Source organism: Populus euphratica, unplaced genomic scaffold (assembly GCF_000495115.2).
Source record: "Populus euphratica unplaced genomic scaffold, PopEup_1.0 scaffold20.1, whole genome shotgun sequence".
Lineage (NCBI taxonomy): Eukaryota > Viridiplantae > Streptophyta > Magnoliopsida > Malpighiales > Salicaceae > Populus > Populus euphratica.
Window position 1 is genome coordinate 1,084,724 of NW_011499854.1, and position 16,237 is coordinate 1,100,960.

Genomic DNA, 16,237 nt, shown 5'->3' on the forward strand with positions numbered 1-16,237 from the left:
TTTTTATTTGCTGTGATTATTATTTATTATTATTCAGAAAAAAAAAAAAAAAAAAAAGAGTTTTAATTAGTAAAATGGGCCATAGATATGATTTTGGTCTTTTTAAGATTTTATAAACCTAGAAAACAAAATTCATTGTTATTATTTTAAAAGAGAATAAACCTTCAAATTTAAATTCTACCTAAACTAAGAAAAAAATACAAAAATATAAAGAAAAGAAATATAAAACATGAAATAAATTAAAAAATCTGAAAAACAAATGGAAAATAACAAAATTGTCGAAACTAGAAGTTTGAATGAGTTTTTTGATACCTAAATATCTAATGATGCATAAAAAATATAGTTATTGTTATAAAAATATATTCTAAAATTTCTATATAGATTTCTGCATAATCAAATAATTAGATTAAAAGTTATAAATTTTTTAGCAATTATTTTAGTTTAACATCATCATACCTTTTCTTGGATCTACACATATTCTATTAATTCATAAATGTATTTTTTAAGCTACCCATATAATTTATTCATAATAAATTCTTATTTAATTATAAATGTATATCTAATTATTCAAAATCATCCAGTAACATAAATTTAGACTCCATCAATTCCGGTACCAAATACCTTTTCTCGTGGGTGCAAAGTCAATTTTACCATTAAAGTAACCTGCAATTTTATAGTGGACTTGGTTACCCTAATCCTACTTCACTTCATTTTGATTCTAGACTAGAAGACTTCCTCACATTGTATAGCAAACAAAGTAATATAAATCTCAGGTGGCTCCGTTTCAATAAAATATTACATAGTTGTTGGCCTGACAAGTAGCCAATATATGTATGTTTATAACGAACAGGTCATACATGGTATACAATAATAGACGACTCCATTCCTTAGAAACACGATAATCCATTGAGAAAGAGAGAAAACAAGGAGAAATGGGCTGTTGTTTGTCATGCAAATCCTCTACAGAATTCAACAACATTCGTGTAGTTCACCTGAATGGTTATGTTCAAGAATTTCAAAATCCCGTTTCAGTTAGCCAAGTGACTACGGGCCAATCACCCTCAAAGAATCTTGTCTTCACTGCTGCTCAGCTTCTTTCTACAGAGTCCAAACCATTAAAGCCTGATGCTCAGCTTGAAACAGGCCAACTCTACTTCTTGCTTCCGTACTCAATATTACAGCCTGATGTTTCTCCTGTGGACTTTCTTGCTTTAGTGAAGAGGCTCTCTTCAATAGCAAAATCTAGCAAGTGTTGCCAGACTCAGGATAATTCTTCAGGAACTACTTCCTTGTCGGGCCAGAGTAATCCATTGTGTAGATCATCGGGTAGAAGGTCATGGAAGCCGGTTTTGGATACCATCAGAGAGAAGTCTTTCAACCGGAGGACTGAATCAGACCTACGGGAAATGGATTTCGAGACCCCAAATAGTAGCTTGAGGTATACTGTATTCTTGTAGCTCTAAAAGTGAACAACTGCTCTAGCAATGGTGGCCAGCTATTAGATTTTGAGTGATATAACATTGATTAGGTATGTTGTCTAGCTAGCTTTTATTATTTTTCATTTGTACTGTAGGTTCATTCTTATCCTCATCGATTCAATTTCTTGAATTTTTTGCCATTCCAAATTCTGAAATATCCCAGTTTGTGAGGTCGGTGTCATCTGCTGAATACTCACAGTTCACAACCATGTATACAGTATACAGTATACAAAAAGCTTTTCGTTGTGAGGATCAGTATGTTATAGAACCTCTCACCCGGGCGGACCTACGAAGCAAAATTTCTAAAACAATCTGTATTTAGAATTTTTTAAAAAAATAAATAAATAAAAAGTTTTTTTTTGATTTACATGGGGTGTTCGGGGCAGCTTGCACGCAACACAACTAATCCCTACAACCTACTGTGTTTAATTTTTTAAAAAAAAATAAATAAATAAAAAACTTTGATACATATAAGCTCTGATATACTCAAATTTAATAGTATATTTCATGTAATAATATTTTCTAAATTAATGACATTAGAGTTATATCAGTAGAAGTTTAATATGAATCTTGTTATATAGGTAAGGTTTTTTTTGTCCCTAGATTTCAACATCAAAATGCAGATTTTTACCTGCAGAAATACACAGTATGCGTCAGTAAAACGTAACTTTAACAGCTCAGACACGAGATTCATGTCCTCCTCCGATGCATGGCCGTCGACATGAGTATTGATGGTGGACTTCGCTATTTTTTCAAAAAAGTTGTTTCATGTTTCTATGTAATTGAAGTGTCCAAGTGTATATACCCATGTTTGAGTATCCGAAATCAGATATAGGTACTATTAACCCTGTTTATTTTTATATTTTAATAGTATTTTTTAAAAAAATATTTATTTGTTTTAAATTAATATTTTTTTTTATATTTTTAGATAATTCTATTATATTTTAATAGTATTTTTTAAAAAAATATTTATTTGTTTTAAATTAATATTTTTATGATGTTTTTAGATAATTCTGATACACTAATTTCAAAAATAATTTTTTAAAATAAAAATTAATTATTTTAATATATTTTAAAAAAATTACTTTAGAAAATAACTATAACAACCTCCAAGCACATGAAATATCAAAGCAACATAGGTCAGGGTTGATATTTTTAAAAAATTACTTTAAAAAACAGCTACAGCTACCTTCAAGCACGTGAAATATCAAAGCAACATAGGTCAGGGTAGAGTAAGGTCTGGAAGAATGATAGTTGAGTGGGTGATTACACAAGGGAAGACCAGATCCTGCTTTGCGTTGGTGGCAGAGGCTCTATCTCTAGGATCAACCAGAACGTTCATTTTGAAACTAATCATATGATCATGTAATTAACTAGATCCATGGTTTAGATCCTGTCTGATTATTGTCCAAGGAAACCTGATATAACACGTAAATGCTGTTCACTTTGAACTTCTAGATTACTAGAGACCAAAGAATAATATTAGATGGGCACAACAATGGGGGCTTGTGGGACTCTCTCTTGAATAGGTGAGCAGTCCCAGCCATCTTCTTTGCTATAAGATACAGTGAAATTAGCAGGAACCCAAGTTTCTCCCTTTGAGTTCCTTTCTTTAGCTAGCTTCCTCTGGTTATCCTCAACAGTGCTCTTTTCTTCTTTTGCCTTGGTCCAGTTTTTGCTTAGTATGGCTTTGCTCACCTCGTTCCAAACTGCAGCTGATTCAGTTGGCCGAATTCCCTGACAAAGAAAACACCAGCAGTTTATGATCAGGCAGGTATACAAGCATCATAAATCAAGTCAAATGCACGCATCCTGATTTCTTGCAAATACACTATAGACGCAACTAAAAATATGTTTTGATTTCTTGCATATCAGCCTTTTATCAGCAATGCAATGTATTGATTACTGCGGGGAGGGATCTCTCCACCTTGGCGAAACAAAGAACTCAACGTTTTTAGTCTAAATCAGAATTTTGGTAGGTCATATGAAGAATCATTGCTTACAATATTTTAATATGAAGCACAAGAGAAAAAAAATCGTTAAGTGATAAATAAGTAATAACTGCGAAGGTACCTGCAAATCCTCGACGACTGCAATCTTGAGCTCGGAAAACACTTCCTTTGCGTCATATATAATTGTCTCCTTACCACTATTAATTTCCTTGGCTTTCACAGTACTGGATTCAAAAGATTAGCAAGTGAAATTCACATTCATCACACTACAAGTAATGCTAATATTAACAATATATTTCTAAAAAAAATCCAAACAATCTCATGCATTGAGCTAGCGAATCCTATAAATCCAATGGTTGGATTTTTTTCAGGAAGTGATTTCGGGAACAGTCTTTCAGTGAGATTAGCTTTAATCTCACACTGTTTATGAGTGAATATATATCTACCTGTTCCAGTGCCCTTCGACCTCATAAAGGGTCTTCATGGATGAAGACTGATAAATCTTGCCTTTAACAGAATGGAGTCCTCCACGTCCAAAGAGAGAACTGGTTGTGTAGCATAACTTAGCTTCAAGACCAGTCTCCTGGCAGCAAATGTTTACATCGCCTATCCAATCAACCCGAGGTGGAAAAAACCTAACCATGAGCTTTGGTGAATTCATCATATAAGTCTCTCCATGGTTCAGAAGCTTAAGTTGCCTTTTGCCAAGCACTTCAGCTTCAACTCTAGTACCTACATTTAGCATTGATCTTTGTAAGAAAGAAAAGGCTGCTAAATCCAGAAGACCAAAATCTAAGTTTAGGAAAAGTAATACTACCATAGAATTTCGGAACAGGATGTTGGCACCAAATGAACTCAATATTTTCCTTGTCATCTGTTGCATGGAGGGCAGAAACTGGTGGGTGATGGGAAACCTGCAACCACAAGAATTTAATCACATAACACAACCACCACCGGATGTTTCTCCCAGTGATACTTCGAATCCTGAGCGAGGATTGTTAATGAGCCGGACAGCCTAACAGATCAATCTAGGCCCCACTAATAATGAACGAGCTTGGGCTGTATTTTGCCCACTTCGGCCTGGTTCGAACAAAAATAAATTGACTCTACCTACTCATGTTGAAGAACAAGAAAATAACATTAATCGTAACTGGTAAATGAATCAACTACCTGTTCGAGTAGAACATTGAGGCTTCCCCTGGAAACATGGTGAGTCTCTCCAAGAATGGGATTGTAAGGGGCAACACCAAAATTAGGAGGACGTATGGTGGATATGCTCCATGCTACAACAGAGATGAGTCTTTCAAGTGAGCTCTCGGCATTGTTGCACTGCTGCAGCAAATTTTTGCCAAAGCTGTATGCTGATTCACCAAAACATTGGAGCTGGGACTTTGGAATGTTGAATTGAGGTGTAAGCTGAGCTTGCAAAATGGACACATTCATCAACACTTTGGTCCAAAAGTAAGCGTTGCTTGTGATTTGTCACTCGATGGGATTTACAGGGAAAAAAAAAGGAAAAAAATTGTAAAAAACGAGCAATTTATTAGTTACTGAGTAGAAAGAGCAAAATTGGAAGATTTTATGAGCTATAGGGATAACATTGAGAGATTTCAAACTATAATACTCGAAGTAAAATATTGACAAGGATAAAAATATAATTTACCCAAGAAAATCACTTGCCTGGAAATTGGTGAGATCTGATCCTGGCCGTACATTCCTAAACAGACTCAAAAAGCGTTGGAGAAAATTAGGAGCTTTATAATCGGCGTAGGCGTCTCCATCCAGTGATAAAGGCTTGGTCAGGACAACCCTCATATCACCATTACCTTCACTGACCTGCGTTTATTAAGAGGTTTTTTTTTAATATAAATCTAAAAAAATATTATTTTAAAATATTCTTAATAAAAAAATACCTTTCGTCAAACATATATTTAATTAATCAAATAAAACACAATAATTAAATGCATGCTTTCCACGAAATCAGAAATCAACTATATCGGTGTTGATTAAATAAATTAAATGAACTTTTCATATTAAACCAAATCAACACGTCAGTCTCACATTGTACCAATCAAATATATAAAAGAAAATTAGAGAATAATTAATTGGATACGTAAAAGAGGTAGACAGATTACTTGCGGAATATAATAGTATTTTTTATTTATTTATTTACTTTGATTTAGTCTCCTGCATTCGTTCATACAAGAAATCATAAATCAATGTCCAAGAACGAAGGATCAATACACATATTTCCTTGAGCTCTCTCTGCAAGAAAAGAAGAGAGGAGGAGTGTTTGTGATGTGGACATGGATGCTCCATTCGGATCCTCACCCACTTCAAGTCTTTATTTCTTCTATTTTTCTTTCACCGTTTAAGCTAGCAAACATATGGTGCGTTGATGATTTAACTTCTAGATATGACTTGGCTGTAAAATCTAAGATTTTATGTTCTTGAGATATCAAGTATACTTTAGCATTTCATAATATCTTCTTCAATTATTGTACTTTTCTAATACATAAATAAAGCGTGTAAGAAATCATATGTTTGAAAGTTTAGAGCTAAAAACATTATAATTTTAAAACTTAATTTGAGTTTAATTTAAAATAAGACTTGAGTTATGAATAAAACAAAATTAGTTTTTTTTAAATAAAAATTAATGGGTTGAAGGTGGGATTTTAGCCTAGTTAATTCAATTTTTCATGAATTCTTTATCTGCTTGCCAATAATTAGGCAAAGCATCCCTAGTAGAAGCAACTGAGGTCTAAATTGCTTACTATATTATAAAAACAAATAAATAAATGAAAAGCAATAGAGAAAACAAGCATCAAAAGGGAAAGGAAAAGAATCTTTCACGCACCAAATTAATCTTCAGAAAGACGAAAGAATTAAACAGTAGCTTTTAGATTCGCTTTGTGAAAATCTAAAGGCACTATAATATTTAACGGCTACAAGTCAAAACTAATGTTCTTGCCGTGTCTTCATTCTTCATGCACGAGAGGGAAGAAAAGAGTGCTTAGTGACTACATTGTCAGCGTTTTGAGATTTTATACCTTCTTTATTAATTAATTATTAGCAATATTAAACTATTAAACAAAAGAGAATATTGTCTAGCCCACATGATCTTCACTTTCTAGCTAACTTGCTGCCAAAAGCAAATAAAGTAAAATGTAAGACAACTATTTACATAAAATTTAAGTCAAAATTACAGAAGAACGTACCAGATTAATTGATAAAGCATCCAAATCTTTGTTAAGCATTCATACTAGCTATAATAACAATTGATTTCATATATATATATATAGTAATAAAAATATGAGCTCATTTTTGGAGCCTTCAAAGCATTTTCTACCTTCGTATCAAATTAAGAAATATACAAAAAGAAAAAAGATGCCATATATATACCACTAAAATGTTCCACAGCAAAGCATAACAAATAGTAAATCTTTCATGAAAATAAAAATTATCTTGCACACAGATAGAGCCATCACAAACTACTCTTGCCTGTTGAAAAACAGCTTTTACTCGCCGGAAAACAACTTCTTTCTTTCTTCTTTGAGAAAATATGGAAAACATCTTTTTTTATGAACATGTAAAGGAAAACATTAAGCTTCTTGAAACTGGCTAGGAGAATCAATACAAAAAAGAGGGTTTCGTAAATCTCGCTCCATCATGATCATAAACACAAAAAAGCAGAGGCGTTGATAGATGTATACGTACCATTTGATGAAAGAGGATGGGCTCGGTACTACAGTAAAAGGAAGATGGTTCTTCTGCTGTGCGAGAGGTGGAGTTTTTTAGACGCGGAGAGAGCTGGGGGGTGATTTCTTGCCAGGTTCAACTTTTTTTTATAGGGTTCAGGGAGAGCGTACACACAAAAGGATGATCAGAGGGTGCTGGTATATTTAATGTCAAAGTCACTTGATTAATTAGATTATTAGTATGCTCTTCGCCAGCGCCATGGTCATATCATTTTTTTTATCTTAAAGAAAAGTTATAAAGATATTAGAAAGTAAAGAATTTCTTCAATACTGGAAAAAATATTTTTAATTAAGATATTAAGATGGTAAAATATTGAGATGATAATATAATGATTTGATTAACATTAATAATGATTAATTTGTCATGATCTCTTATATAAAAGCATAATAATCATATGGAACCTAAATTAAAAAAAAAAACTGAATTCTAATTAGTCAAATACTGTTAGATAATAATATAAATTATATCCTAAAATCTCACCTAACAACTTAAGCTTTTGAGTTGAAATGGTTCTTTGATATGATATCAGAGTCTTGATGACCAAGCGATCATTAGTTCGAACCTCATCATCCCTATTTATTTGATAAAAATTAAGCACAAGGTAAAGTGGTCCTGAAACCTCACCTAACAGCTTAAGCTTTTGGGTTGAGATGGTTCTTCAACAAATTCTAAAACTAAAAATAAAAATAAGAAACTCAATTCTATTTAGTAAAATAGTAAGACTACAAATAAAAATAAGATTAATTTAAAAAGAAATTTTATTTAAACAAACAAAAACATTATGAATTTTATATTTAATTTAATTCAAAACTTCAATTTTTTAAAAAAAATTGATTTAGAAAAAAATAACACATAAAAAAATCCAAGATAACCTTGGTTATTTTCAAAGTTAGTGAGATTCTTATAGAAAGTAGATAAAAAAAATAATAAAACTCAATTTTTAATTAAATCAAATATTAAATGATAAAATTAAAATCGCGTGAGCTTATAAAAAAAATAAACTCAAATGAATTTTATAAACTTGATTTGATCTTTTAAATTCATAACCCTTTAAATTATAAATTTGGATTCAAGCAAGAAGTATAATTCAATGTTAAATTAAATATGAAATAAAAAAATGAATTTAATTTTTTTTTTTTGCATTATTCAATCAGCCAGATTTTGTTTGCTTAGCTACTTAGATGGAATTGATGAATTTATATGGTTTGATGATGATATAAATTAAAGGTTTGAAAGATAGTATATATATTAGTAAAATTTAATTCATTGCTTTAAAAACCTAATTAGCTTATTATACTACATAGAAAGCAAGTTTGGAAGTGCAAAAGGTGATGATGTACTAAAAAATACAAGTAGATTAAAGTCAAAATTTATTTTTAAATAATTAGTTAATTTCTTGTATAGTTTTGGTAATTTGATCAATTCTCTTTAATACATGTAAAAGGTTTTTTTTAGTAAATTTAAAGACTCTCCAATAATAAAACCAATAATTTTAAAAAATATATAATAACATTACATAGAAATACTCTAGGAATAAATATCTAATAAAAAATAAAAATTCTAAACCTAATACTTAAAAAAATCATGGTTTATTTATAATTCATGAATTGTTTTTATTAAGATGATGGACTAAAATGTAATATTGCATTAATAATATTAAGAAGTAAAAATATTGACATATTAATGTGAATATAAATATTATGAATCCTTAAAAAAATATTATACATTATCTCTTATCTAATATTAACATCAATAAATATATTATATATTATCTCTAATGATTAGGATCTAAAAATTAGTTGCATCCAAAAAAAAAAAAAGGGATTCTTCAGCCCAAAGAAAATGGCTTTTTAGATCCGTTAAATCAATATTTATCAAAAGGAAGCCTATTTCGGACATGCTATTGAAAGCGTCAATTTAACACTTGAGCTTGTCTCCCCGATCCCACTGCTGTCACATAAAATAAATAAATATTTGACAAAATGGAAAACTGAGAAATTAATTTCACCAAATCCTCTTCCATCTTCCCCATCCCCTGTGGGCCTGAGCAACAATAGACCACAACACTAAAGAAAATAAAATTGCAAGCTGGCTGAGAATAAGGGGAGAAGGATGTTTCACCAGTTCATATATATATATATCCTACTCAACAACTTTATTTATTGTTTGGGTAATTGTTTATATATATATATATGATAATAATTGTAAGAATGCCATAATAATTGTAAGAATGCAGGAACAATTACCCAAACAATAAATAAAGTTGTTGAGTAGGATATATATATATATATATATATATGAACTATATATATATATATATATATATATCGTATTTGAAAATTACTGAAATTTTAAACTATTTAATTGCTCCTTCAATTGAAAAAAGGATTCAGAGAAAGCATTTTGTCTCTCTTGTAATAATTTAGGTTACACCACCGACAGTACTATTCATCAAATGCGAAAGATCAGAGCAACAAGGTTGATGGGTTTCCTTTTCTTTTTCTTTTTTTGTCTTTTCAAATGAGACCACGAGGTTTTTTTCTTTGAAAGGAAGATTGACGACGAACATGGATGTCTTTAGGGGTGAGGTTGCTATATTTTTAGATGCTTTTTTTATTATAAAAAAAAAACACTGAGTTAATATTTTTTTAATACTTTTCAATGATTTTGGAGTGTTAATTTTAAAAATTAAACCTCACATACTAAAGCCAAACAGTCTCTTTAACTCGATATAAAATGTAGATTTTAAGATCATTCAGGTTTAATCCTAGCAAATTCCCGGATGTGTGTGTGTGTATATGCTAGAGAAAATTAAATAAACTGACTCCTTTAATATTTTATCTTATTTTGCTTATATTTTTGTGACCATATCAGTATTAATATGCCCAAGCTTATTGAATCCCCCATTACACCACAAATATAAACTCCTTTTTGTTAGGTTTTGTGTATTAAAAAAAAAGGTGGTTGTGGTTAAAGTGTTTTTTATTTAGAAATATATTGAAATGATTTTTATTTTTAAAAATGATTTTTTATATTAGTATATCAAAATAATAAAAAAATATTACTTTAAAGTTAAAAAAACATTTATTTTTTTTAAAATATTTTAAAACATAAAAATAAATAGATTTATAATTCTGGAAGAAATTCAATCCTTGTTAAAATGTGGATTCAATTTCGCCACAACTTTGAGAGATGGGCCTGTCTGACATTGTGACAGGTAGCCACCAAGTTCGTTGGCAATTCAAGAAGTCCGAGAAAGGTTCCATTGAAGCCATTGATTACTGCTCTCTTTCTTTCACATATTTTCCTGAATTTATTTGCCTTGTTATTTCATATTTAATAGTGTGTATGGATGGTAGGTGTGGTGGCTATTTTCTAAATGTATAATCTATTTAAAATATAAATTATATTTTTAAAAGCTAAAAATACATGTTTTTTTTGTGTGTGAATCCCACCAAAAAACTTAAAGCCACCTCTAAACCAAACAAAAATGCAATTCACATCTACCCTCCTGCATTTAGTTCTGCATTCAAAGATTTTGACAACTTAAATCGCTGCCAGCTCAAGAGTAATTCTCACGGATACAAGTTAATATTATTATTTTTAATATTAAATTAATGGTATATTAAATAGATTCGAGTTAATTATAGTTAACTTGTTAAATTTATGAAATTTAAAAAATATTAAATTGAAAAAAAAAAAATAACTTGAGTCAACCCTAATTATTTCATTAAACCTGTAACTAAGATCATGAGACCGATATAACCTCATAGAAAACAAACCAAAATAAATATATAGCTTAATTCTCAATCAATAAAATATTAAAAGATAAAATTTAAAAAAATAATAATTTAAAAAAATAAACTAGAAAAATAAGATCAAGATAACCGTCAGACTTGTGATTAGTGTCATGACACCGAGATAACTTCATAAAAAACAAATCAAAACAAAACATGAAGCTTGATTCTTAATCAATAAAATATTGAATGATGAGATTATATAGACAAAAAAAATCAATTAAAAAAAGAAAAACCTAAATCAATCAATTAACCCGAGTCATGAGGATACAATAACTTCAAAGAAAATAAATTGAAACAAATCATAAAGTTTGATATTTTAAAGGATGAAATTTAAATTGAAAAAACCATAGATCTAAAAAAACAAAGCATTATTGAAATAAATAGTGATTTGTGACTTGATACACAATAAACAATAAAAGCACTACCTCTTTTAGTGTTTCATTATTAAAATTAGAGTTCTTAAACTATGAAGTTATTATTCTAAATTGTAGAGAAATAGTTAGAGAAAACTCTGATATTTTCTTAAAAATATGAAATTTAATAATCTAGTGAAAAAAATAACACACCAATTATTTATATAGAGGTAAGATCAGTCTAACCAAAAGAATTCAAAAATAAGTATGAAAAAAACTATAATTCAAAATTATCTAGAAAAATAATTAAAACATCAAAACTAGCACCTTTTATGACTAATTTGAAGGTATTTCAAACATTAGCTAGTTATAGCAAGTCGATCCCTATATAACTTGGTATGTATAACCTATCGAGCAAATTTAAGCTCAATCTCATGATTGTATTTGTCATAGCTTAATTCTGGGTTATTCTGTAAAATTTATTTTTTTATATAAAAAATAAATAATAATAATAATAATAATAATAATAATAATAATAATAAAGGCTGTCAACATGGAGAAAGCAAACTGGGAATTCAAGCTATAATTTTAAAGGAAATTTAATGCTTAACTGTACTGCATTTTGCCCAAAAAAGAAAAAAAAAATACAAATTCAAGGTCGAATTAAATGATTAACAACACATGCACCAAAATGACGTCCCTATATCCTCAAGTGTGGTTCATTCAAGTTTATTAATATGACACTGGTCCCGACACTGACCTAAAGAGACCAACTTAGATAGTCTTTTTCCTGCAAATTTGACAACTCACGATACATCCTTTGAATCAACGGTTGTGATGCTTCCCAACCAAACCAAAGGCCATGATTTGACACTATTAAAGATCCCTCTTCCATCTCCTATAAATAGGGGTGCATTTCATGGCCTGACTAAGGAGAAAATCAGGTCCAAAAATCACAGAAAACCAGTCATTCCCCTATTTTCATTTTTCTTTTTCCCCGTAAGCTTCTGCGGCCTCTTCTATAGCTACCTTCTCAGGTGAGAATACCACCAAACCCAACCTATACACCACCACGAACATCAGCTCCATCACAGAAAGCCAACATGACTACTAAGCGGCCACTGTGACTCTCTCTCTTCCCCCTTCCAGCCTTATCTCTCATCTGCAAACTTCTTCTTCCTGCACAGTAGCAACTCTAGAGGCCAATCTCTTTGTCAACGCCTCCACCAACCTCTTGTCAACCACCTAGACAACAGCTCCTTCTCCTCTGCAAGATTGCCTCCCACTTCACTCTGCCGGTTGCAACTGCAAAGTTACATGCAGAACGTGAACTTACTGTTCATATTTTTCAAATAACTCATTTCTCACTTAGGCTGGGCCAGTTCTGGCCCAGACCAAGTGTCGGATGTGGCTTAAAAAAAGAATGAAAATATGTTGGGCTAATATCGGCCAACTGTTTTCTGGGTTTACACCTGGACCAGTTATTTGGGCCAACCAAGCCCGCATATTTTAATAATATTTAATTAATATATAATATTATATTATATATTTCTTTTAAAAAATAAAAAAATCCTTTGAAAAAAATTATGATTTTCTCAAATATTTTTCAACCAATTTTGCATAATATCGGATTGTATATTTACACTGTAAAATATAAATTCATGATTTAAATACTCAATTTTCTCCAAAATATTTCAAAATATATATATACACCGTCAAATCCTACATATTTTCGAAGCATGTTTTCATGAAAAAAATTGCATCTTTCTCATGTTTTGAAATTCCAAAAAAAAAAGATATCATAACCACTTTATGATCATCCATTAGGGTTTGGTTAAAATATCAAAAAAAAAATTCAATCTTTTTTTTATGATCCAGATGTAGACTTTAGTATTTGTAGAATGTAAAATTATACGATAAAGTACACCCTCAAGTATTAAAGATATAAGATGTAAATAAATATGATACTAAAATTCAGATTTTAGAACGACTAGGATTAAGCTGATGAGATAGAGACTCTCTCATGAAAAAAAAATGTATTAAACCTTAAAAAGACCAATAAATATAAACCCGACTTAGAAAAAAACAATAAAACAATAATACAGCTTACCTTAGGTAGGGTGTATTGGAGGTGATGCGTCTTCTCCTTACACCTTAGGTAGGGTGCATTGGAGGTGATGCGTCTTCTCCTTGCACACCAATCTCTTTCCAGACTCTCACAGACCATAGGTTACTAGTGACCATAATAGCAGGTGCCGATTCCTAAAAATTAATCATAATTTTATGGTTAAATCTAAAAACCCTTCCCAACACACAACACCTCACACAGGAGGCATGACAAGAGTCTCCACTGTCGCCAGACAACGTCATGTCGACACTTGCACCCCCCAGAATAGTATCTAAAATTATGGCTTCTTTTTAGACTATTTTTTTTTTTTTACATATTTATGCTTCTTCATAGGCTTTACCTTGTATAATTGGTCCATTAACATAAACACAACATATTCCACATCATCCCCCTCTACTGGTTAAAAGCTCAACTCAAGTCAACACCAAATTTTAGATATAATGACTCTTCATCACAACAAAAATAAATATCAAAAATATTGAAGGTCTTAGAAATATCTATATTATTTAGTAGATCAATAATATAAGTATTGTTATTAATCTTCTTTATTATGGTGTAATGATCATGTTTCTTCTTTTATAGCTTGAAATACTAACCCATAGAGAAATCTCTCTCTGTATAGAAACATAATTACCTTATATTCTTTCTGGAATACTATGGCACGATAGTATTTATCGACAATCTTCTTATACTTGGTGTTGATTTTCAATTTTTTTTTCTCTCATCATCTATCATAACTTACATACTCATAGCTATCTTCATGATATTATTGTAATATCTAACACATTTTAAAATTGGTACGAGATTAAACACATGTCTAGGACATTACAAATATACAATCTTAAACGTTGATTTATCATTGTACGTAAATTCTTTTTGTAGAAGTGCACAATCTCATTGTTTTGGCTTGTCACCACAAATGCTTTGAATCAAGTTGTCAATAGCCTAATTTAACGACTTTATTTACTCATTTGTTTGTGGATATATTGTATTATTAAATTATAAAGATGAATTATAGGTCCTTCATAATGTCTGTCAAAAATGGCTAAGGAACTTGTTGTCCTTATCAAAAGTGATAGTCTTTGACATCCCATACAAATAAATCACATCTTGAAAGAAAAACTAAGCAATTGCATAAACATCATTTATCTTCTTATAAGAAATAAAATTTATGTTTGAGAATTTATCAACAATAACAAATACAAAATTCATTCTCTTTTGTGCATGGGGTAATATAAGTACAAAATCATAAACAAGTCCTCATATGTGTTCTTAAGAATTAGTTTGTATATATATGTAAGTCATCAAGCATATTCTAATTCTAACAATTCTCTCGTAACTCACCAAAATTCTCATCAAGTTCATATAATTTTTTTAAGTAGTCAAACCTAATGATCTATCTTAAATTCATCAGTAAAGGGTACTTTTTTATTTAAGTGAGCATTCACACACATTTAGAATTTAAATGCATAATTATTAAATAATATTTACAAATTGTTTATTGTATATGTTCTTAGAAAAAAAATAATCAAATGTTGTCACCCTACAAATAACTCTGCTAATAGGATGATGATTGATTTGATAATAAGAAAAAATCACAAGTCCATAAACAAAAAAACTAATATCATTTTCAAAATAAAATCATGTATTAACAACTTATGTTTTCTTTCAACTTTAGAGGAATAGGACACTATTATACATCTTAAAATCATTGGGTTGGTTCTTAGATAAGAAAAAAAATTCACCAACACATAAAATTAAACAAAAAAAAAACCTAGGAATATGATGTCTTCAAGACTCAATGGTGTAAAATTAAAGAAAACCAATCACACAAATTTCAATCAACACACAAACATATATAATTGTCATCATCATCATGGACTTATTTCAATGTACTATACATACACACAAAAACAATAAAATATATATAGATAAAAATGGCAGTCATAAGCCAAGACAAGATATACAAAATATAATCTTAAGGTGTATAGCTCAACTTGTTAGGTCTTGGGTTAAGTCCTTAAAGGTTACTAGTTTGAGTCCCACAAAACTCAGGACCACTAGAGGCTTTTATGATTATTAACTTCAGGACATGTGAGATTAGTCGAGGTGTGCGTAAATTAGCGCGGATACCCATGTTAATAATAATAAAAAATATATACAAAATGCATGAGCAAAATAAAATTGTATTTGAGAGAAATTTCATTGAAATATCATGAAGTTTGGTTAATTGAAATTATTTTTATGCAAATAGGAAAGTCCATGATTTTAAGCAAGTAGTACAAAATGACATGATTTCTTATGCAAAAATAAAACCAAACAAAAATCAAGAAACCAAAACACACATCAACATAACAAAAACCATCAAACAACAATCCAGTTTCATGCAGCATTGCAAGGTATTGCTTCACACATATTAAATATTATTTGAAATAAGTTGTGAAATATACAAGAGGTCAGAAATACCCTTCAAAAGATGCTGGAAACGTGCTATAATAGTAATGCACATGGACCCATGCACTGCGACTATTAAAGCATAAGCGTGTTTTCTGGGAGATAAGGAGTTGTGCAACCTCCTCTTCTTGTTGATACAGGTGTTGTTGCATGCTGCCGGACAACGAGGGAGATCAGGCCTCCTTTATGCTTGGGATTCTCTTATCTTCTTGTTTTTCTTCTTAAGAGAATCGCACTGGAAATAAGCCTTTGACAATAAGATTGTTTTGAGCACACTTTCTATCTAAAAGACTGAAAGATTTGCAAATTGCGA

At 30.3% G+C, this 16,237-nt stretch overlaps 2 protein-coding genes across 2 annotated transcripts; one reads left to right on the plus strand and one right to left on the minus strand.

Moving 5' to 3' along the window:
• Positions 1-932: 932 nt before the first annotated feature.
• On the plus strand, positions 933-1,457 carry LOC105122767 (uncharacterized). Its single transcript, XM_011022054.1, has one exon. It carries the CDS (start codon positions 933-935, stop codon positions 1,455-1,457), a length of 525 nt encoding a protein of 174 aa, XP_011020356.1.
• Positions 1,458-2,798: 1,341 nt separating this feature from the next.
• On the minus strand, positions 2,799-7,313 carry LOC105122536 (oxysterol-binding protein-related protein 4C-like). Its single transcript, XM_011021684.1, has 7 exons — positions 7,148-7,313; positions 5,111-5,266; positions 4,601-4,846; positions 4,248-4,344; positions 3,877-4,162; positions 3,552-3,654; positions 2,799-3,215 (listed from the first exon to the last, which is right to left on the minus strand). The coding sequence occupies exons 1-7, from the start codon at positions 7,148-7,150 to the stop codon at positions 2,961-2,963; spliced, it is 1,146 nt and encodes a 381-aa protein (XP_011019986.1). The 5' UTR covers positions 7,151-7,313; the 3' UTR covers positions 2,799-2,960.
• Between the last annotated feature and the right edge of the window lie 8,924 nt (positions 7,314-16,237).